Source organism: Chrysemys picta, chromosome 6, assembly GCF_011386835.1.
Source record: "Chrysemys picta bellii isolate R12L10 chromosome 6, ASM1138683v2, whole genome shotgun sequence".
Taxonomy (NCBI): Eukaryota; Metazoa; Chordata; order Testudines; family Emydidae; genus Chrysemys; species Chrysemys picta.
Window position 1 is genome coordinate 106,192,898 of NC_088796.1, and position 23,308 is coordinate 106,216,205.

General features: G+C 37.4%; 1 protein-coding gene across 44 annotated transcripts in view; it reads left to right on the forward strand.

The window, feature by feature from the left end:
- Positions 1–23,308, forward strand: part of NFIB (nuclear factor I B) — a 219,908-nt gene that overhangs the window by 191,770 nt on the left and 4,830 nt on the right. For 16 of the 44 annotated variants that reach the window (XM_065549508.1, XM_065549511.1, XM_065549515.1 and 13 more), the window contains 2 exons: positions 3,090–3,172; positions 12,202–12,290. The exons of 7 other annotated variants lie outside the window; for them this stretch is intronic. In XM_065549508.1, the coding sequence (XP_065405580.1) occupies positions 3,090–3,172; positions 12,202–12,290 (172 nt within the window). Of the gene's footprint in view, positions 1–3,089; positions 3,173–12,187; positions 12,291–23,308 lie in introns of all 44 variants that reach the window. 21 more of the 44 variants (XM_065549524.1, XM_065549528.1, XM_065549532.1 and 18 more) reach the window with 2 other exon arrangements.

A 23,308-nucleotide genomic window follows, 5' to 3' on the forward strand; every position in this document is an offset into this window, starting at 1 on the left:
TCTACACTTTTGTTAACAAAGCTGGGTAAATATTGTTCCTGACCTTTTAGGTCTTTAGCGGGCCAACATTACTTGATACTGATTACTGGCAACATTTTTAGAAAATAGTCCTGATCAGACTATTTAGAAGAAGAGCTCTGAGCTGAAATTTCTGTCTTCCGAAGGACAGTTAGAGCCTAAACTATGTTTAAGCCAAACCAAACAAACAAAAATACTTAAAATGCATAAAAGAATATGGATTTCTGTAGGGTCAGTTACACTAAAATGGATCATTTAGCCACATTAGGCATCAAAATTGTGCCTGTGGTCTCTAGACATTGGATTATAATTAATCAAGCCTGTAAATCAAGCCTATATTTTTAGGTATTTGTTATTTTAAGATCTTATTTTGTAAACCGAAATAGAGATCAAATGAGTTAGAGCAAGCAACACATAAGGAGGAAACTGCATAAATATCTATTACAAAGAGAAATAAGTGACTCCTTAAAATAATCTGGGTAAACACCATTATTTAATTATAAACTGATTAATAATTATATTGATAGGATTATGGAAACATTTTTGCTATTCTTTTGGGATAGCAAAAGAGGCTTCTAGGTGGACTAAAAATTGGAGTGGATTAACACTCTCTGCTGGTTTACAGTGCAAATTTTGCTCCTTTGAGGTGCTGCTATTTCTGGTATGTTCAGCAGCAAACAAGAAGTTAATGCTCTAGCGTTTCACCTCAGAGGAACCTTGGTTCAAATTTGGCTTGGATTATTGGTAGTTTCATCCTCGTTCCTGTTTGTCAAGATCACACAATGTGGCACAATTGTCTGTCTGTGCTCAAGAGAGACCATGGCCTGGAATAGCAGGAGAAGGGAGATCAAGTATGATATCAGAACTGCGGGAAGAAGCTTGCACTCTACCTGCACACATTATGGTCTAGTTCAAGGAGTCTTTTTAGAAGGAAACTGACCTTATTTGTGTATGAATAATTATACAGGTATTTAAGGGTGAAGCCTGGGAATTTCAAAAGAGCCTAAAGGAATTAGACACTCAGTTTTACTGAATTTCAGTGGAACTTGAGCACCTACCTCTCTTATGGTCCTTTGATATGAGGCCTCTTTCTGCATGCAGAACATCTCTATCACTAATGCATGTACATGAAAAGTGTTTATGGTCAAATTCAATATGAGTGTGCAAATTGTATGCACAAGTGTAGCACACAAACATGACATGCACGAATGAAAATTTGCCAGTAACTAGATAACGAAACAAACAAAAACTGAAGGAAGGTATCCTGCTGCTGGAAATACATAAAGCCGTCACTGACCTTAATATTCATGCTCTCATGCCAAAGGGCTTCAAACATGCATTTGGCCCTAATAATTTTTTAAAACATTGCAAAAATATTTTTAATAAACAATTAATTGCAAAAGACTAAATGTTTTGTTTGGCCAATAAGTTCCTGCAGATATTGCTTAAACATAATATAAATGCTGTCATTGTTTCTGTTTAGTCAGTTTCAACCTATTCAGCATATAAAATCAAATGATTAACACTGACTTCATTCTGAAATACAACAAATGAATTGTTCAGAACTAGACAGAACAATAGACTTTGATAACATTTCTGTCAAGGAACTCTGAAGTCATGATTTATTTTTAATATCTGATACATTTTTATGGCAATCTCTCAGTGAAAACTGTTTACTATAAAAAAGCCATATTAAAAAATCCTCAGAAATTCAGAAAGTTTTATATAATTGCTGTATAATTTTAACCTCAAACAGCCAATTAGCGAAAAACTCTATCCACCTTCCTCACTCTGTTCTCAGTCTTCATATCCATTCCATTTTGGCAGGTCTGCTTTGACCACCAGCAAAGGTGCCAGTTGTGATGATGATTGTTGCAATGTGGTCATCTACACACTATGAAGTGGAGTGAGATCACATAGGGCACTAAGAGCTATGAGAGGGTAATGACTTTCAGTCGCTACTGATCTCAGCCAGATTTGAACGGTGACCTACAGGTGAAAGGTTCTGTATCCCTTTACCAATCTCTTGAGCCACCCAGTCTCCCCCCAGGTTTTTCTAAGCTTCTGCAACACAGAAGGCTAAAAGAGGTTTTACTGAATTAGCCCTAAGTGAATGCTATTTTCTGGTGTGTAAAATTATGCTGCACAGCAAAAGTTAACTCCCTTCTCTGTTTAGTGCTGATCACATTGTATCCTTCTTCCAAAGGACTGTAAAGATTAATTTCATGCCACATGAGCAAATCAAGCTTTAGGTCTCAGTTTTAAATAATTAACCACTTTCCCCAGATAAATTTGTGACAGGCATTCACAAATAGAAGAATTAGTGTAAATTAGTAGGTTGTTGTTCTCTCACTCATACCAGCGTAACTCCATTGACTTCATTTATTGCACATTTATATTAGTTTCAGAGTGGTAGCCTTGTTAGTCTGTATCAGCAAAAAGAACGAGGAGTACTTGTGGCACCTTAGAGACTAACAAATTTATTTGGGCATACGCTTTCATCAGATGCATGCAGTGGAAAATACAGCAGGAAGATATATATATACACAGAGAACATGAAAAAATGGGTATTTTCCATTGCATGCATCCAATGAAGTGGGCTGTAGCCCACGAAAGCTTATGCCCAAATAAATTTGTTAGTCTCTAAGGTGCTACAAGTACTCCTTGTTCTTTTTGTTTATATTTGTGTAACTGATGTGTATTCATATAACTAATATAAATTGGAGGTCCATAACTCAGACTCATAACACTTTAAAACATAGTGCTTCCTTTAACTATTTGTAAAATTCTGCAACCAGAGGAATTATTATTCTAACTACAAGCCTAATTCTGATCTCAGATTCACACATGCAGCTTCCATTGAAGTGGATGGGAATTGAACATGCTGTGCACCTAAGGGCTGAATTTGGCCCTATGTTTCTTTTGCATTACTGATAAAAGAAATCCACAGACGCTTCCTATACATTGCAAATCATAACTCTGGATCTCTCATATCTGTACTGTACGTGCACAGGGTAATAGTTATGACAGGTCGCTATTTTCATCAATGTGTTTTGTTCTTCCTTAATCAGCCTACACAGCCTCAGGCACATCCCAAGCCAATCGATATGTGGGACTAAGCCCAAGAGACCCATCCTTCCTACACCAGCAACAGGTGGGCAAGTTTCACATAGGTATAATAATATAGACAAGCTTTTTCAATAGTACCTTTCTACATGCTGCCACTGACATCTTGGATTAGAATGGGATCCTAATGGTTTCAGAATATGTCAAATGAAGACTAGAACCCCTCTAAAAACATTAACACAGCATATGCTTTTGTTTCTTAGATTTGTGCCATCTTAAGGAACTTTTTATAATGCCTCTTTAAATTATTTTATTTTCGAAGAACTTAAAAGTAGATTCTATAATTGGATATTAAGAATATGTCTGTATAAAGTGTGCAAGGGACAAAACTGAAAACTCATTTCAAAACCAATAAAAAATTAAACAAAATTAAACAGTACAAATTATGATTCTCAAGCTATTTCATATTTTCCAGCTGTTTAAGCCTGCATTTTAGTTCCAGAAGATAAGTTATAAAACCAAATTCTCAATGCAACACATCATCATTCCTACTTTAATAGGTTTAAATTGGTTTGCTGATTTCAGATGTGATAAAGACATGTTTTTGTTTGAGTTTCTTACATCATTTATGTTTCAAGTAGCATTTTAAATTTCACATCTCATTAATGCTGTAAATTTAATGCAAATGAAGTGTTTACCCAAACTGTGAAAATATACAGATGAGATTAATGGTGGTTTATAAACAAATTAGTCGCAGTCAATAGCAGGGCCATGCAAATACAGAAATCCCGCATTGCTAGTAACAGTATAACACAAAATCAGACACTTTAGAACGTAAATATATTTTATGATGTGTGTATATGCTGCTCCCAGATCCTGACATCAGAGGAGTTTGAAATTAACAGCATGTAAAATGTTACAAATTAAAAATTGAATATGGCAGGAAGAAAAGGGCTGTTAAGTAGATCTTATTATTTATTATACTGTATTTTTTCTCAGGCTTGGGTTCCTATCCACAGTTGGTACTCATGCCTGTTTTATTTTATCCTACATGCTATGTGTTTGTTGTGACATAGCTAAACCGTGCTGCCTCTGAACCTCCTATCCCTACCCACTCCAAGGCCAAGGTGGCAGTATGTATGTATTAAAGATTACCACATGCAGAATTCAGAGAAAATCATAAAGATGATAGTTTATTCAAGATCCTTGACATTTTGCCAGCTTTGTTAACCAGTGAGACACAACTGAAGACATTTGTACACAGTTACAAAAATACCAAATAACAATTAGTTGTTTTTGCCAACCATTGGCTTTTCACTAAATTTTCTGATATTTTTCTTTTTTCACCTCTCTAGACTTGCTGTAATATAAAATGTGTCATAATTACTATAATGTGGTTCTATTTGACAAATGTTCAGTAAGTGTTCATTGTATGTTTAAACATATGCAAGATTTATAGGTTTAAAACTTGCTTTTTTTAAAACCAATGCACACATTTTCTGAAATACTTTTGCTGTGAAATTTTAAAAATTATTTCATGATAAGTCTCTGACATCCAGTTAATTTTGGGATTTTCAAAAGAAATTTAAATATATTTTATTTTAATTTATTGCTTCTCTTCAATACCCTATTTTTCTACAAATTTGCTAGTTAGTATTTTTTGTTCTCAAGAACATTAAAAACATTATAGAAACTATTTCACATCCCTAGAAGGTACTGGCAGCCAGCTTAATTTTCCTGTATCTCCTTATTTTTTTTGTCTTTATAATATATTTTAAGAATAAATTTGGATAATTTCAGCAGTCTCATTAAAAATGTGACCAAAATATTCAGGAAAAAAGTAATCTTACATGTTTTGCGCATGGACATGTATATGTTAGTTTCAAACCTGGAAAATGTATTCTGACTCAATGCCGCTGTGTGAATTTAATATTCTAAAGTAGAGAGTTTTATAATGTCAATATTTGTTGTTTATTTAAATGTATCAGTATTTTACATATATGTATTATATAGTAGTAGCCCTATAGTATAGTGAAAAAGTATATAATAGATTAATCTCTGCCATGTATTCTATATTCAATTTTAAATTACGTATGATTGTATATACGAGTGTGTGTGTGTGTGTGTGTGTGTGCACGTGCTTACATACATATATATATTAAAAATTAGGCATAGTTGGTACTGTTGCATGCATTGAAGGCACAAAGAACTTTTAACCACAAACTAAGCTTTTTAGTGGTAGATAAATATGAATACAGTATATATAAAATAACTTTCTAATGAGTTAGTTTGTTACCTTCATCCTCTTCAATCCTAAAAGGCTCTCAAAGATGACAATGCCATACATGTTTATTATCCAGAAAAAACCCCCACCAGAAATTGTCTAAATGACTTCAGTAGATAAAGGTTATCCTTTGGGAAGGCAGAAATGAGATTGATTTACTATGTCCTTTCATTACTTTACAACAATTTAAAAGAGAGCACTTTTCTTGTGGCAGGTTCTGAATGCATTTAGTTTAAAGCAAACCATGATGAATGAAAAGGAAAATCAAGGGGTACATGAAATAAAGGCAATCAATCATTTTATATTAGCTGAGAGAAATTGTAAAGTAGAAAGCCAGTGGTTTTAGTTCCAGAGGGATCTTTTAAACATTCACTGTACCCTTTAATACACATTGACCTCTTAAGAATAAATATTGTCACAGGTAGGTTCTTTTACTTTGTTGGAGGGATTTATTCTTTCAAGTTATGAGAAATATTGATGTGTATTATTGAGTGCTTTTTTGTTGTTGTTGTTTAAAAAGAACCACAATATATCCTATATAAATTATAGTAACAACCATAAATTTAAGCTGTATGTTATTTTGTGACTCTCTCTTATAAATAGTCTTTCAATAAAATAAAATGACAGTTCAGTCGAACTTCCAGTAAAACAATGTATAGCACAAAATTGTTGGAATACTTGCATTTAGATGGAAAGCATTAAATATAACTTGGAAATATTGTGTGTTTGTGTGTCTAGCACCTTTGGGAGCAATACATTTGCATTTACTGATCTGAGAAAAATATGCTATTACACATGTTACTTAGCATGCTACATTGATAGTTAGGCAAAGTTTTGAAGAATTATAAATCTATGCAGTATACTTTCGTTATGATCATTGGTTGGTGCTGGTTGCTAATTGCCTTGAAATGACAGGTATTTCAAAATTGAACATCAACAATAACATGACAAATTTCTTACATTAACTGCAACTAGAAAGTCATCTACATAAGTAGATCTGCATTAGAAAGGTGCTTATAAAACATCTTAATATTTTATTGTAAAAAATAGTCATTCCCCAGGCCCCCAAAATATCAGTTATAAATTGTTAATGACTACTTGGTTAGAATGCAGAAGTTTTCCTTAATTCATTAATCAACATGCAAAAGTTATTAACTGTTAGTAACGGACTCATATTTCTGGGGATGTTGCTTAATCAAATGCCTCCTATTTAATTATAGTTAACATTTTATCTTAGAGTTAGAGTTTTAGTAAGGGCTTTGTTCTTAACTTTGCTTTTGGAAGTTGGTGAGGTCACTTTATGAACTAATGAATTCTGCTTTGGCACACTGAATTATCTATGCTAAGAAATGTCTTTATTGACATAGGAGTTTTTGCATAAAAGGAAGGTTGGGTAATCTTCAGAGCAGTATGTCAGCACCTCTCTCTTTCTCTCTCTCTCCACTCCCCCTCCCTCTCCAGCTCATATACACATTGTTTATATTTGAATTGTAGCAAATGGTTTTGAAGTCTAGACTCACACAAAAAGTGAAAAATTAGAGTAACTGAGTCAAATTCAGCTGTGATACAAGCAGACTCAACTCCTCTGAGCTCTGTGGAATTGTGCCATTTGAGTCCTCGTTCTTGGGAGTGTATAGTCATAACACAGCAATTATTAGTAAAAGAGTTCAGTTGCAAAACTCCATGTTAATGAACAATAGGGCAGACTTCTGATGGATGGATGGATGGATGGATGGTGGCATTTACTTAGTCTCATTCAGTTTATATCACTGTGAATTCACAAAATACAAACTTTATATCCTTGAAACTATAGGATTCTTAGTGTCTGATCAAAATTACTTCTGGATTTAAAATTGTTACATTGCCAGAAACACCGATCCTGGATTTTGCCTATTTAAAAAAAGAAAAGAAAAGATTTATCTTTGTGTTCATAGCACATAAAGGATAATGGCGTCACAGTTGGCAAGCTTCCTATTGAAACTGAATAAATCAATCAAAAGACTACTTGCTCTTGGCCATGATATTGTTATCCATAATTATTTAACTTTTAAAACATCTTTGTACTTCTCGAAAAAGTAAATGGGAGGATATTTTCATTCTTTCATTAAGAAAGGAGGCAGGCAAAGACAAATGGCTTTAGTGAGGAAGTTATCAGCCTGTGATACCAGTAACCTTTAAAACTTTACTTTTTCATATATGCTAACTAATATTGGGCCAATAACTGGGCTGCTAAACTCCTCAGATCCTTGCATTACCTAATACAGCTGCATGGATTTCACTAGAGCTTGGGCTTTAAGGGTGTGGTATACATTATGCATTATTTTCACACAGCTTTGACATTTATTAAGGGGTCATGTTACCATTTATACTATAATAAGAAATATTGTAGACATCATAAATGTATTTTAAAATTAGAAAACTGTTAGCAGCTTTTGTTCTTATTTAATTGTTTCCTCCACACAAGACTACTCTTTTCAAGCAGTTTCTCCAGTAGGAAGTTGTTCTTTCCATATGCATCCTTTAGTTGTTGCATTATGCTGTTCAGGATGGAAGCCCCTTCATACCATGTATCACTGAAAATGTAAACTGAAATGACCACTGAAAACAGTGTTTGGTTTTAAACTGTTTTTGATCACATCACTTTTGCTTCAGGCAAAAGACTGAAAGAAGAACACAAGTGGACTCTTAAACAGAACTTTTCAGTAAAGTCAGGAAACAGGTTATCAACACTGAGGCTGTTCTTATTGTCTCTCTTATCATAATTGACAGTTTGACGTAAAACTTGATCACATGACTGCCAGGGAGGTATGTAAATGGATAAGAGGTCACCTTTCACATATGCTTGCTGGAAAGGAAACACATTTAAAGGAAGTTTCAGTCAAAACAATGACAGTATGCAAATGTTTAGCTTTATGGGCTTTTCTCAAATAACAAAAATCATAGCAGTCTCCTATCACTTACTCACTCTTCCAAATATATGTTTACTTTTACTGGTGATCAAAGGGGCATGAAATGAAGATTAATATTAGTCACTTTATTAAAATGTGAAAATATAAAGCCTGCTTAAATATTAACCCTTACAGTTATGTAAAGGTTTGAGTGGTGGGATTGTAACTCTAATGTACATTAGGATTGTGTGGCTGAGAAGCAATCACATGCCCCCTTGAGGATTACCCCCAACACAGGAGGCAGTCTCTACAGACTCTCTGCCCCTTCCCACTCAGTAAGAGTTGGAGTGGAGGTGTATTACAGGGGTAATAATGGGTGCGCCTGCAAAGCACGTTAAGATTGCCCTACCCTGCTTTGGGTACAGTTGCCTCTCCCACCAGCCACTCCAGAATTAGGCCCACTGAAAGGCAATTTTTTCTCCTGAGGATAATTTTCCTTGTCCCTGTTGTATGTGGTTCTGTGAGAGAGGAATTTAAAACACTTGATTGTGTGTCACCCCATCATATATATATTCCGTATAAGAAACATATTTTAGAGGGGAAAACCTATGTAGAAATGTTTTAGAAAGCTTGTAAAATGTTTGATTGGGATTATTGCTCGAATCCCTTTTCTTCAACACCCAGCTATCTTAGTTACCAAAAGTCCATCTGAGAGAGAAAGAGAGAGAGAGAGAGAGAGAAAACTAGTGAGTCAGATCCTTGGCTCTGGCTCAAGCTGCTTTGTGCCACCTCAGCAACATAAAGTGGTAGGAGAGCTGTCCTAAAGGAGCAGCCAGAGATTCTCCCTGGCAGAGGGAAATCCTTGGGTGGCATACAAGCAGCTTTGTGCTACTCACTTCCCCCATCCTCTACACAGAAGGTCTTTCAAGTTGGTGTTCCAGGGTGGAGTAAAGTGCACTGTGCTCTGTTTGATCCCTAGGTAACACAATGGCATTTGCAGCTTGCATAATTTTAGTGCAGCCCTTAGGTGCTTATAAGTTACATTGGGGGCTGCTGGCCTTTCCCTGGCTCCTGGATGACCTAAATTAAAACAGAAAAGTCATAATATTAAACACCAATGTCTTAGGTGCTTCCAAAGCTAGAAGCAAGTGTTATGTGTCCCATTACAAAGCTGAAAATCTTCCTTTTTCAGTGGTATGAAATTCCCAGATGAGAGTCTGAGCTGCACTGTTAGAGGTGTGCAGCAAAGACCTCTCAGCCCTTGGGGAAGCAAGAGAGCTAAGGGGCTCCTCTGGCCTTGCAAAGATGTTCTCAGAGGGCCACTTTACCCTGTGTCTCCACACTGCTTGCTCCATGGAAATCTTCTCCCTTCTGGAACTGGGGCTTTTAAGCCCCCTTTATACTACTCCAGCCCATTGACCTGGAGTAAAGATGCCAAACCATTTCTACCCCTGCAGGAACACAGGATATCAGATTTTAAAGTGATATTTCTATGGCTATTATTGACCCCAAACTAAATCTTAGTCATACAGGTCTCTAGACGGTGATTTTGGGGAGGAAATTCTGCATGAGGAGTAGGAAAGAGGAAGCATTTCCCTGGTAGGTTAATTTTGAAAACAAAATGGCGGCTGTTTGAAGCTGCTCAGAGTTTGGAGCATTAAACTTAAACCACATGGAAGTGGTTTAGTAGACAGGTGCTGCATTTCTAGGCTCATGGTAGAATTATTTATCACATGCTTCTCTAATTTAGCACGTGCATATGTGGTGGGTCAGATGAATTTACAATTTACCAATATACCAATTTACACCAGCTGAGGATCTGGCCCTGTATATATCTGTATATCCATGTGTATGTATGCATGTCCCCTCTCTCTCTCTCTCTCTCTCTCTCTCTCTATATATATATATATATATATATATATATGGTTACAAATTATGAGGGTGTGAGTGCATAATAAATAAAGCGTGTCATTAACATTTATGAATTAGATTCAAAAAGCTCTTGGAGTTTGTGTAATTACACATTTAGGATATTTGTTGTACATATTAAAATCCAGATGAAAACTGTAGGAGGAAAATTATTGCTTATGCACAGTAGCTGATTTATTAAACTGTAATGTATCAGCCATTTATTGTTTTTCCTCAAATACCAAAAGCAGTTAGATTATATTACAAACTAATTGTTTGCCAGATTTTTGAGTTAGACAAGTTCATAAAATCATTCAGCAGCAATAAGTTCTGGTTTTGGCATTCTTATGGCTTATAACTAGCCAAAGAGTTTTGTTTGGCTGGTTTGGTTTAAATTTTGTAAAAAGGAAAAAATAGTTTCCATTTTTAAAACTTTAGAAATCATGTTTCAGCTGAAAATGAATTTTTATATCCAAGTTGTAAGCCTTTAAAATATGCCTTTATAATGAAAATGCTGAAAGATTCTTAAATATTGTAGCACAAATATAACCATTATACTACTGGCTAGAGTATTTGAACAGATATATTTTGTCTTCAAAATAAAAATAGTGCTTATGAAACAGTTTCATACAGTGATGATGGCAAAATGCACACACATACCCCTTTCTTTGAGCATATTTAATATATTCTTTACAGTTACACTCTAGCAAACTTTTTGGACTGAATGTTTCCTTTTCTGGTTAATTTAGTGTAGTTTAGTCATGCTTATAATAGCCTTTGGAAGGTCTCTTAGAGTTCTTTAGATAACAAACAAGAAACAAACCTTATGAAAACAGACTAGCATTTTCATTTCTCAGACCTCAGTTGCAGGAAACTTATGAGTGTAACAGTCAAGACTGCAATACGGTCTTGTCTTTAACATACGTATTTATCAGGAAAGGACTGTAGTTAATTGTGCGACTGTGTAAATCATTTCTTTTAGTTTGTTTGCCATAGTCTTCAACTTTTAAAGACACTTAAAGCTTGCATGGAGAAAACAAGATGCATTTTATGCAATTAATCTTAGTGATCAAGTTATCTTTAATTCAAAGTGCTGTATCATGCAAGATGTACAGTAATGTATTTATAGCATTGCTATGCAGAGGTTAAAAACAATGCTTTTTGTATGTTTTCGTCTCAAGCCACATAAGTTTACTTTCTTAAACATAAAAATAAGCAGTATATCTTTTCAATAAATCTGCTAGCACTGTAGGGCAGCTGTTAAACAAACAGAGCTGTATAGGGTTACGTGAACAATCTGTGAAGGGCAGAACTGATGATTTGGGGATCTGGGAAGAATTTGTTTCAGCTTACATTTAGTGCATTCCTCACTATATTTAAATGTAGTAAAGTATTTTAAATGCTATTATTGTGAGTCTGGAACAAGATTAGATTATTTTATCACCTCTTGCTAAGTAATACCACTTTCAGTAACACTAAATTAATAAATCTCTATTACAAAATACATTTACCCTTCTAAAACAGTAAGATAAAGTCATATAGTTTGTGTAATTTGGGGACCTTTTCTATAAATTGCATGTCTTCTATGATTCACCAAATGCATGCTTCAAGATATTGATTATTTTTGAACTTTACCTAGTACAGATTACTTAGTACATTGCATATAAAACACAGCATTTTGATTTTCTTTCTTAAAATATTTCACTATTGAACATTAACATTTTCTTTTATTCCAGCTCAGTTTGTAATCTAATAATGGCTAATTGTTATGTGCTAAACACTAGTTATTCTTTTATGCTTTATTAATAGAGGAGCGTATTAAAGTAGCATTTTCTTAAAATTTAAAAAAAATAGGAATTTTATTTTTCAGTGTAATGGCATTTTTGTTGGTTTTGGGGGGTTTTGTTTGTTTTTAAGTTACTTTTTGGGAAAGTAAGGTTTGTGCCATGTACAGTACTAGTTTGCATGTATTCATTTAAATACTAAAAACTGTAGTACTGCTCGATCCATATCTGACTGCTAGGTTTCAATTGACAGCTGAGGATTTGTGACTGGACCATGAATCAAAACGGCAGGCATTTATACCCCAGTGCCAGTGAGGATACATTGGGAATTACTTGGCAAAGGTAACATTTTAATTATTTCCAACGCTACACTACATCTAAAAAAGTTACATTGAGCTGCAGTATCTGTTTTTAGCAAGCCTCCAAGAAGGAATATATGTCAAAATTTAACCAAAACATATATGTATAACATTTCTTTAATACACATTTACATTATCTTTAATGTAAATTGAATCGTTAGAATATACTATAGTTAAGTACCTGGGATACCAAATGTTTCCTGTCAAGTGCAAGGCGTTTGTAATTTTAAAGGACTGCAGATTTTAGGACTTAAAAAATCGAATCACAATTTAAAGAACTAAAGTACCGTAATATATTTTGGAGTTTACAGATTAATATGCAAAAGATGGTGGGATTAAAAACAATAGGTGACTAGTATAGCAGTTCTCTGATGCGGGTGCTATTTTGGGAATGAATAATCATACTATCCATAGAAATAATTCTGAATAACAAGTTCAGGACAATTAGTATAGATTTAGGTCACTAACATGCTCACGAAGGTAAGATGCAAACCATGTCCTTTATAAACTAAAATACAAAAGTTAGAATTCTTTATTCAGGAAAAGCAGTTATTTTCTTTGCATGCTAGAGAAACCTTAGCTATTGGTACAGAATCAATTACACATATATTATATTATACATATAGTATATGTATAACTGGTGGTTATGGTAGTGTGTGTGTGTGTGTGTGTGTGTGTGTTAAAAATAATGAAAGATAGTAAGTAATGTCAGTCTTTCAGTTCTTTCATATGCAGAATTCCCTTTAATTTACCTCACTGGGGGGAAGTTATACATATGAGGAAAAGCCTGCAGATTTGGTCCCTAACAGGTGAAGCAATCTCTCCCCTCCACTTAAAATAATTTTATATACCTCTTGGAGGTATGTGTGTACAAATATGACAATGTGTCATTGCTATCACTTCCAGATAATTCATGTACATATCTGTGTGAGTATGTTTGGATATATAAAATCTTGCTGTGCAGAATCGTAGATGACATACTGTGTTTTACTGTTGATGGGGCTAAGCGTTTTTTTAGTATCAGTTTGGAAATGTGATAGATGAAATGGAAAGTTGGATGCTGTGTATGAATCCAAAGTTTAAACTATTGAACTAGTATTGTTGTACCAATATTACACAACAGATGATCTGCCGGCAGTTACTTACTTGTGTGATTGCATGCATTTTCTGTACTTTTTTTTTCTAATAATTTTGGAGTCTCGTAGAATTCTGAAATCGTGTTGAAGGAGCAAGGTGGCCAAAAGAACAGTTTTTCACCTCAAAAATCAAATAGTACAATGAATGGAAAGTTAACCTAGTGGGTTCACCTCAACTCCTCGAGGGCTGATTCACATGATAAATCCCCATCATGTGATAATTGGTAGTTTTTATCCTTACTTCTGTATTATCAGACTGAGCTACTGTAGCACAGAGTGTAACTTATTCTCCCCCTAACAGTGTGTAGCTTTCTCAGAACCTTAATAGGAGACTGTAGATTGGACAAGAACTCACAGTTTGTGAGCTAGTGATTGGTGGACCTGATCCTCAGATAGTGTTAATCAATGTGGTATTATTGACTTCATTGGAGCTAGACAAGCTGAGGATCTGGCCCAGTGTATTGTGGACTTCAGTTGTCATGCCTACCACACGTGCTCCTTTGGTGTAAGTTGCTAAAAGAGAGGAGGGGAAAAAAAAAGACATGTAATCACATATAGGTGAGGGTTATTTTTAAAATGTAGCCTTTGGGATACAGATACTCTTTTCAAACATCTGTGGAAAAGAAGCCATAAAAGCATAAATGGGAGATACTATAACAAGTGGGCAGTTTTCTTGATGAAGTCTTTATATCATTACAAGAAAGAAACCTTTGAGCAATAAATCCTTTTTGAACGTTTGGTAAAGCGATATTTTCTTGTTAAAAAAGAAAATGGAAAAGTTTTCTCCCACAAACTTGTTTGATCAGTATTTCCTCCAAATCTGCAACACTCATTTGGATAATAAATAGAGTGACTTTTTATAGAAGAGTTTCATGATTATTCTAAGTTGCAACAACTAATATGTCATGGTGCACTGATTTTTGAGAAGTTTTGTTGAATACTGGTACTCACTGAGGTCAAAGAGTTGGTAGTGCCTGAAAATGAGCTTTTCTGTATGTGCATAGATCAGGTGATAAAAGTGACCAAATTGAAAGTTTTCTCCATGCTGCACTGTCAGTGACCTGCCCCATCCCCAACTTGGGGAGGACCACCCTCTGAGAGGGTGAGAGGTGACATGGTCCCTATGCTGTTCTTTTTGTATACTTCATCTTATCATTGGCTGCCAGTCATGCCAAACAGAGCTAAATGATCTATGAATTTTAAAACTAACTGCTAATTTTTTTCTAGTAAAATTACAAGCCTGATATAATTTCTGGAGGAATAGTAATAAATATTTTTCAAAAACATTAACTTCTAAAATCACTAGAGAAAGACAACATGAGTTATACAAAATGAGAAACTTAAGTCATCAGTGCGCTTATTTTCAAAAAAAGCAGAGTAGTTATGTGTATGGATAGTTATACAAACTTAGATGTATCCTTCAGTTGGTTAAAATAAACATATTGGTGTGAGTGAAGGAGAAGTTTACATAAAACATCTGTTCAGCACCCTCAATAATAAATAAAAACAGGTTTTTAATATAATAGTTGAAAGTAATGATTGCCTAGAACTGACAACATTTTTATTATCTATTTATTGTCTATATGATGTATTTGTTTGTTGCCCTGAACATTAGGACCTCAGTTCAGAAAATTATTTAAGCACATGCTTAAAATTAAGCATATGAGTAATCCCATTTATATAATGCTTAAAATTAAGCACATGCATAAGTGCGGCATTGAATCAGGACCCTATACTTCATTCTTTTTGCTGTACAGATGAAAATAATATTTAGAACTTACCTAAACAAATGTTACTCAGATCGTTGCTGAGGTAACTGCAAATAGTTAGAATCAAGTTGGAAAATAAAGTTTCAAGCACTGCACAGTAAACAAAAATGTATGCAAGTTAAACTTAAACCAAAAGTGATTGAGAGAAGGACTCAGTGAAACTTACGGGCTGAGTGCCTCATCCAGTAACCATTATTGACCCACAAGTTAGTCACATTGACTCCAGCATGATTAACAAAGGGATGCAGGGTTAGGCCTTTGTATACTAGATTTGAATATTTCCCAACAAGCCTTTCACAAACTGTAAACAAACCACTAGTGGTAAAATGTAAATTTTATCACAGATATTGTTAATTTTCCTATTATTCTCAACTACTATAATTTATATTTTAAAAAAACTGCTGCTCTTAAGGGTTAACTGTTACTTCAACATTACATTTACACTACCCAGGCAAATGCACTAGGCTAGCATTTCCTGCCTTCAGTTTGTTATCTTGACACATAAGTACAGTACAACAGCTGGTTTGTTCCTGGAGCTCCTGAGGGGAGCTTTATTCTCAGAGTGCTGAATTTCCTTTTCAGCTTTAGCTGTAGGGGTGTTCAAAATGTTCAGTTTTTTAAGCAGCACTCTTTGCCCCTAGCACTACTCTGGGGCTGTGATAATAATGCAGATAAGGCAGTTGAATGGAATAATCTCCAGTTCGTGGGGGAGTGGGAGGGGACGTGGAAATTGCTTAGAATCTTTTCCATACCACAGTACCGTGTGTCTGTTAGAATCTAGTGAACATACAAAGTCACTAACAACTGAATTATCACTAAGTGTTTCTGTAGTTATCTGTTGTATTAAAAAAAGTTAACACATCTGGACAACACACACACCTGTTAGATCAAGGATTTTTTTATTTTATTTCCAGAGTTCATATTTGTTTGAGATAAAAGTACAAACTCAATTTTTGAAACTAAGAACAAAGAAGTGAAAATCTTCTGGTGATAAAAGTATTCACAGCAGACAAATACAAGGATTTCTGGTCTTTATCAATTTAAATCGCTATCTCTTATAGTTTCACCCAACTCTGTAATAAAGAAAGATGTGCAGAACATTATGTTTCCTTTCCATCTAGGCAAACATCTTCAGAACACTTCCTAAGAAATTAATTGTATTCCAGCCAGACTTGCATGCTGCCATCCCACAGGAAATGGGTCAGCAATCCATTAAGATGCCATTAGATAATCTAATTTGGAACTTAATCTCTAAATTAACCATGCTCCATACTTGAAGCATACTTGAGAGAAAGAAAAAAAGTTTATGTTTGAATCGATAGGGGAGCCGAAGCGTGAAGAAGGCTGTTTGTTTTTTCTGTAGCTGTGGTCACGTCTCAAGCCGTCTGGTAACCAGGAGAAACCAGACATGATGTAATTCCAGATTGAACTTGAACTTCAGGGACTTAGAATGGGGGAACAATGGACCATAGGAATCAATAATGTCCATTTTCCACATGATTATGTTTGGAGCTTTAAGTTAACCTTTATAGGAGAATCAGCAAGATCTGCAGTGCAACCAAAATGAGGTGATCTAGAGACAAGATGTTGAGTAAAGAAAACAACTTTTCCAGTGATATTTTCTGAGTGGCACTGCAGATTCCAGCAGGATTAGGAAAGTTCCCGCTCTGCAGTAAACCGGTTGCCTGTTCTGAGCTCTCTTTGTTCACTTAGGTAGGACAAACTTAATCTTACGTTTCCTGTCAGATGATTTTTGGCAGCAGTTTTAGGGAAGGAGGAGCATGTTACAGAAAATTCCCAAGTGTAAAGTGTACTTTTAACTCCTTGGTGACTCTGGAATTTTACCTACTAGCCATTTTATCTCAAGTTGTTTCATTTTAAGCAATAAAAGTGCACTTTCCCCCCCCTGCAAACAAGATGTTCACTTGCATTTAGTGTTGTGTTTACTAAACAAAGAAACTTCTGATTATATTTACCAAAATGCTAACACATAACATTTAATAAATGACTGATTTAAATTATAAAGTAAGTTGTGGAAGAAGAAAAGAAGTATAAAATGCTGCTGTGATTAAGTTTAAAAAAAATATTTCTATTGAACGTTTTGAAAAAGAGAATTGGTGTCATGTTAGAGAACAGGAATATGCAGTCTGGATGCTGAAATGCAGCCCTTTAGTTAGCCTTCCCTTTGCTGCACTACAAACTTTTATTGTTAAGTGGAATTTTTCTGTTTTCTTGTTATTTATTTATTTGGCCTAATATGTTTGGCTGAAATTACAGAATTTTCTGTTTTTCTCAGAAGCTCACATAAAAGAAGCAAATCATCCTGTGCAAAACATTCATGCGTGTTTGGTGAAGGACTCTGTTAGATCGCGTTCATTTATTTCCTCTACCCATCAGCCCTACTGCAGGGACCCCCAAAACCCATGTATCCTTGTGTCTGCTATGAACCCTGTGCCTCTGGCACTGTCTCTGGGAACTCCCACTCCCCATACCTCAGCTTCATGGCAGCTAGCTCTCCAGCCAGTTGCTGCCCCAGGCATCTCACCCTCCCTCAACCTAGTCAGGGTACACAGCACAGAATGGGTGTGCACCAAAATCTCAGTCTGAACTAACTGTGCTGAGGACTTTTTGTGGTGTTGACATGAGGATGCATGTCTCCTGACCCCCTTCACCTATTTTTCACTGTAAACCCACAGAGAAACTTCTTCATGTCCATGGAGAGGGAAAACAATGCCTCAGAAGCAGAACTCCCTTGCCTCCACTTCCTCTGTGGAATTTTCATCTCCTCCATCTGCTAGATGGAGAGGATGATTTCTGCCCAACTATAGTATAAAAATCTTCCTAAGTTAAGCAGAGATATACTTAACATAGTATCTCTTAAATAAATGCCCACTTCCAAGGTAGATTGTGGCAGCTGTTTAACTCCACACACTAACTCTGCTCACACACCAATTTAGGACAGAGAGTGACAGAAAGTACCATACTCAAGGGAGAAGTAATAGAGGCAGAAATAACCAAATTGGAATTTAGCCAGGCCACTGAAGTTAACACCACTACTCCTGCAAAGTGGCATATAATCTTAAAGTCCAACAAGTGGTTGGAACTTTAGCTTCATGTCTCAATTGAAGGAGGGCATTTTCAAATAGTACATTGCCCTCTATTGCTGTGCTGGGGCATTGGTTCAATTCTGACTCAGAAGGTAGAGCATCATCTGCTACGTCTTCAACACCACTTCCTTCCGCATCAAGGTGTTCCTAGCTCTTTTAGCCAAAGTATTGATCTAGCCTGGCCATTATTAGCTTGTGAGAGCTGATATGATCACTGCAAAAGGTGGTAAGGCTGCAACTAGAAATTATATTTTAGGTCAGTGGTCCCCAAACTGTGGGGCATGCCCCCTAGGGGGGCATGAAGGAACATTTGGGGAGAGGGGCCTGTAGCGGGTCCTGCGTCAGCCCCATGGGTGGCAGGGAGATAGCACCACCCAGCCCAGCTCTGGCCAGGGCCGCAGCACCATTCTGCTCCCAGTCCAGCTCCTGCACCAGCCACAGTTCCACTCCACCCTCAGCTGCAGTTCATCTCCTCCCCCAGGCCAGCTCTGTCCTCGTTCCCTCTCTAGCACCAGTTCTGCCCCCAGCTCTGCCTTCACCGCAAGCTCTGCTGCTGAGCCAAATGTGCAGTAATGGAGGTGGGGCGTGGACAGATTACATTACTGGTAAGGGGGTGTGTGACAGGAAAAGTTTGGGCACCATTGTTTTAGGTCTGCTTTTTAAGACAGAGGTTTTCCTTTTTTAGATCAGAAAATGTTTGTATCGGAGACTTTTTAAGCTCTTACAACAGAAGTATTAACTGCTGGAGACTTAACTTGATATTGGTGCAAGTCTTGATTACATTTATTCTTCAGTGCAGAGTAATTTGTTTATTACTCTCCTCACATTAATATAACCTCCTCAGTGGAGTGTATATAAATACTGTGCTGCTTATGGTCAATTCCAGTAATATTTTAATCAGGGATTCTTGAAAGAGCACTTAGTATTTTTAAAAGAAAATCATGGGTGAAATCTTGATTGAATTAACATGTGAAAACTGTAATGGAAAATATTAACCCTTCGGACACTTGTAGAGTTTGTCTTTGCTATTTTATGACATTTGTGAACAAAGAAATGATGACTGCAGAATGCATCTATTATTAGAAAGTCTAGTTATTATGAGAAAAGACCGCTGCTGCTGCTAGTAAAATTATTGTGGAAGGATGATGGTTCACAGAGTTGTTAGTGACACTGGTAGACTCTCCTTACAACGGTGCTGGTTGAAATCTAGATATGTAACTGAAAGCTGTTTTCTAATGGCTGCTTATCCTGTAACCTTGTTTAGAAACTTATATGGAATGCATATAGAGAGACAAGGTGGGTGAGGTAATATCTTTTATTGGATCAACTTCTGTTGGTGAGAAAGACAAGCTTTCCAGCTTACACAGAGCTCTTCTTCAGGTCTGGGAAATGTACTTAGAATGTCACAGCTAAATACAAGGTGGAACAGATTGTGTAGCATAAGTAATTAACACCATGTTTCAAGGGACCATTCAAGGTGAAGTGGCCCATTCACACCTTTCCAGTCATGGGTTGGGGGGTGTTAGTGGGTTATAGACTGTTATAATAAGCCATAAATCCAACGTCTCTATTCAGTCCATGATTTTTAGTGTCTAGCAAAGATATTAATTTAAGCTCCCAGGCTTTTGTCTTTTATCATTTTTCTGTGTGAGTTCATTAGAGAGCATAGTGATTGGTTTCACCCACATAGTTGTTATTAAGTATCAGAGGGGTAGCCATGTTAGTCTGGATCTGTAAAAAGCAACAGAGAGTCCTGTGGCACCTTTAAGACTAACAGATGTATTGGAGCATAATACATCTGTTAGTCTTAAAGGTGCCACAGGACTCTCTGTTGCTTTTTATAGTTGTTATTGGGGCACTTAGTGCTCTAGTTGAGCTATACCACAGGCATGTGTACAACCCGTGGATCTTGGAGGATGTATTGTGGGAGGTGGTGATCATCGTAGCAGTGGAAATCTATCTGCAGGTTTTGCATCTAATATTCTGGCAGGGTCTGGTTCCACTTTGAGTTGGTGTGTCCTGGTCCATGGGGAGTTTGCCTCTGATGCTGAGTTTGAAGAGGTTGGGGGGCTGTTTGAAGGCCATAAGAGAGAGTTCTTTCAGGATGTGGTCCCCATTGAGTATGGGTTATAGTTATTTGATGATAACCCATATGAGTTCCAGTGTGTGTTCGCGGGGGAGGAGGGGTAGGTGACAACTAGCAGCATGCAATCAGAGAGGGGTTTATTTCTGCATTGAAGCAGGTTCTCTTGGGGTATTTGGGTGGCTTGTTCCATGACATCATCTCGTTCCATGGTGGAGTGTCCTTGTTTAGTGAAGGTGGTTTTAAGTAAGTTAAGATGTATACGTGGACTTTTTCCTTGGAGCATATTTTGTGGTATCTGAGTGCCCCGCTGTAGATAATAGATTTCTTGGTGTGCTTGGGATGATTACTGAATCTGTGAAGGTAAGTGTGGCAATCTGTGGATTTTGGACACCTAGGATAAAAATATCATTGATGTACCTCAAAAAAAAAAAAAAAGGCAGAATAACTCTTCTAGTTCTCCCCATGTTAGTCTGGTATCAGATTCTGTGGTGGGGAAATAGTTCAATTCCTTGGAGAGTACAGATAATTCAGCTCTGATTAGGGGTAGTCTTGACAAATTGATGATGTTGGAGTGTCACATAGGATCCAGATGGTGGGTCTTCATGTTATGGTTTCTCCTGGAGGTGGTGTTCTGTGGGTAGCGGAGTTGTTGTAGTTGGTTCCCCTTTTTGTTTTTGTGTTGGAGGGCTGCCATCAGGTTTTTTGAGATGCATTGATGATATTTTCATTCTCTGGACAGACACCTAAACTCCCTCATAGATTTCCACCACAACTTCAGCAACCATCACCTATCCATTAAACTCTCTCTACAACACTCCCACACTAGCATCCACCTCCTTGACACCACTATAAGGTTTAACAGTGGAACTCTACAGACAATTATATACAAGAAACCCCTTGAAATATGTGTTAACTACTTATGCTAAATAATCTGATCCACCTTGTATTTAGCTGTGACACTCAGGGTACTTTTCCCAGACCTTAAAGAGAGTTCTGCATAAGCTAGAAAGCTTGTCTCTTTCACCAATGGAAGTTGGTCCAATAAAAGATATTACCTCACCACCTTGTTTAGTATCCTGGGACCAACACAGCTACAACAGCACGGCATGGAACAAGTTTGTAGCTCATCCTCTTATCTAGCAGGCAATTATTCATGTCACAAAACCTACCAGCACAGGGCTCAATGATATCTTTTAGTCAGATAGCATAGTAAGCAGTGTTCCCTCTAATTTTTTCCACCTATGTGCGGAATGAATTTTGTTGTGTACCAGTATGGAGGTGATGTGTCACACATAACCTCCTTGGTGAACATAACAAAATTCATGTAGTGGGTGGGGCCGAGGGGTTCAGAGTGTGTGTGTGTGGGGGCTCAGGGCTGGGGCAGAGGGTTGGGATGTGGGGGGGTAAAGGCTCCATCTGGGGGTAAGGGCTCTGGGGTGGGGCTGGGGATGGGGGACTCAGGCCTGGGGCAGAGGGTTGGAGTGAGGGGGTGAGGGCTCTGGGGTGGGGCCGGGGATGAGGGGCTCAGAGCTGGGGTGGAGGGTGCAGTGGGGCTCCCTGGGTCTACTCTCCCCAGCTCTCTCTCCCCACAGCAGCACCTGGGCTGTGGAGGAGGGGCACCTCTCCCCTGGTCGCAGCAGGGCCAGGCTGAGCCAGGGGAGGGGCGCTTGTCCCCCTGCTGCAGCAGGTCCGGGGCTGGGCTGGGTCAGGGCTGGAGGAGGGATGCCACGGCAGGTCCAGGGCTTGGGGAGACTCATCTCTCCCCGCCGCAGCCCTGAGCACCTGCATGGTGCTTAATAGGCAGCTGTGTATCGTGCAGCTTAGAGGGAACTTAGATAGCAAGGACAGCATGGAGCTGCTCTGTCCCAGAGGGAGCACCAGCCCGTTTGGGGCTGTAGAGGCAACAGATCTTCTCCTACAACTCTCTGTAGCATGCAGCTCACTACCCTCCTTCCACCAAGCCAATTCATCTGCCTTTTGTGTGATGGGCACAGCTTTGGTGTGCCTTCTCTCTACCCTCCTTCGGGCACCCTGTGGAGGAGAGGGGGGCAGTGTCTGTGCTTTCCTGAGATCAGGGATTGCAATTCTGCCTGGCAATCTGATCAGATCACACAATGGTGAGGTGAAGGGAAAGTTATCTATGCTCTTCACACCATTGCTACCCACATAAAGACAAGGCAACATTTGGGACACAATTAGCTCTACTTGGCATTTTTGTTAGGAATCTCTTCAGAAAAGCCAAGTATGCAACAGATGTGGAGATTAAACTTTCTTACTCTCACAGAAGTTCTCTCCCAATCATGGTGGAGGGATGATGTCAGGGCATTGCAGAGAACTTCTATCCAGTCTGCGCCTCTTCTGTGGATAAACAGACGATCTTGCTCTCCAGAACCGTCTGTTTGGGCACATATCATGAGCACTGAATTGCCATCAGTTCTTTCACTCATAGGTGTCTGATCCATCAAGTGGCAGTTGAAAATTCAATTACATTTATCATACATTTTATTGTAAGAAGTACAAAAGTGTGATGAGGCTTCAAAATCTGAAAGACAGACACCCGATCTTGTAGCTTAAAAGAGCCTGAGTTAGTTGTGATTTAGCATTCTGATTAATATGATTTGTATTATTGCTGCACTCACTGGCTCCAACCTGGATTGGGGCTCCATTGCGCTAGGCACTATACTTATTTCCTCCATTTCGCTTTAATTCCCTTCCCTTTCCTGCATATATTCTTTTATTTGAAATTGACCATTTATAGGTGGCAGGACAGGTCTGCCCCAGGGTATCGCCATTATATCAAATTGAATTCTCATAAGTATTGTTCCTTAAATGCATGACTAGTTCTGAAAGCTCTAGAAACCATTCACCTGGAAGTGCCAGTACTTGGAAGCAGGATAGATTGC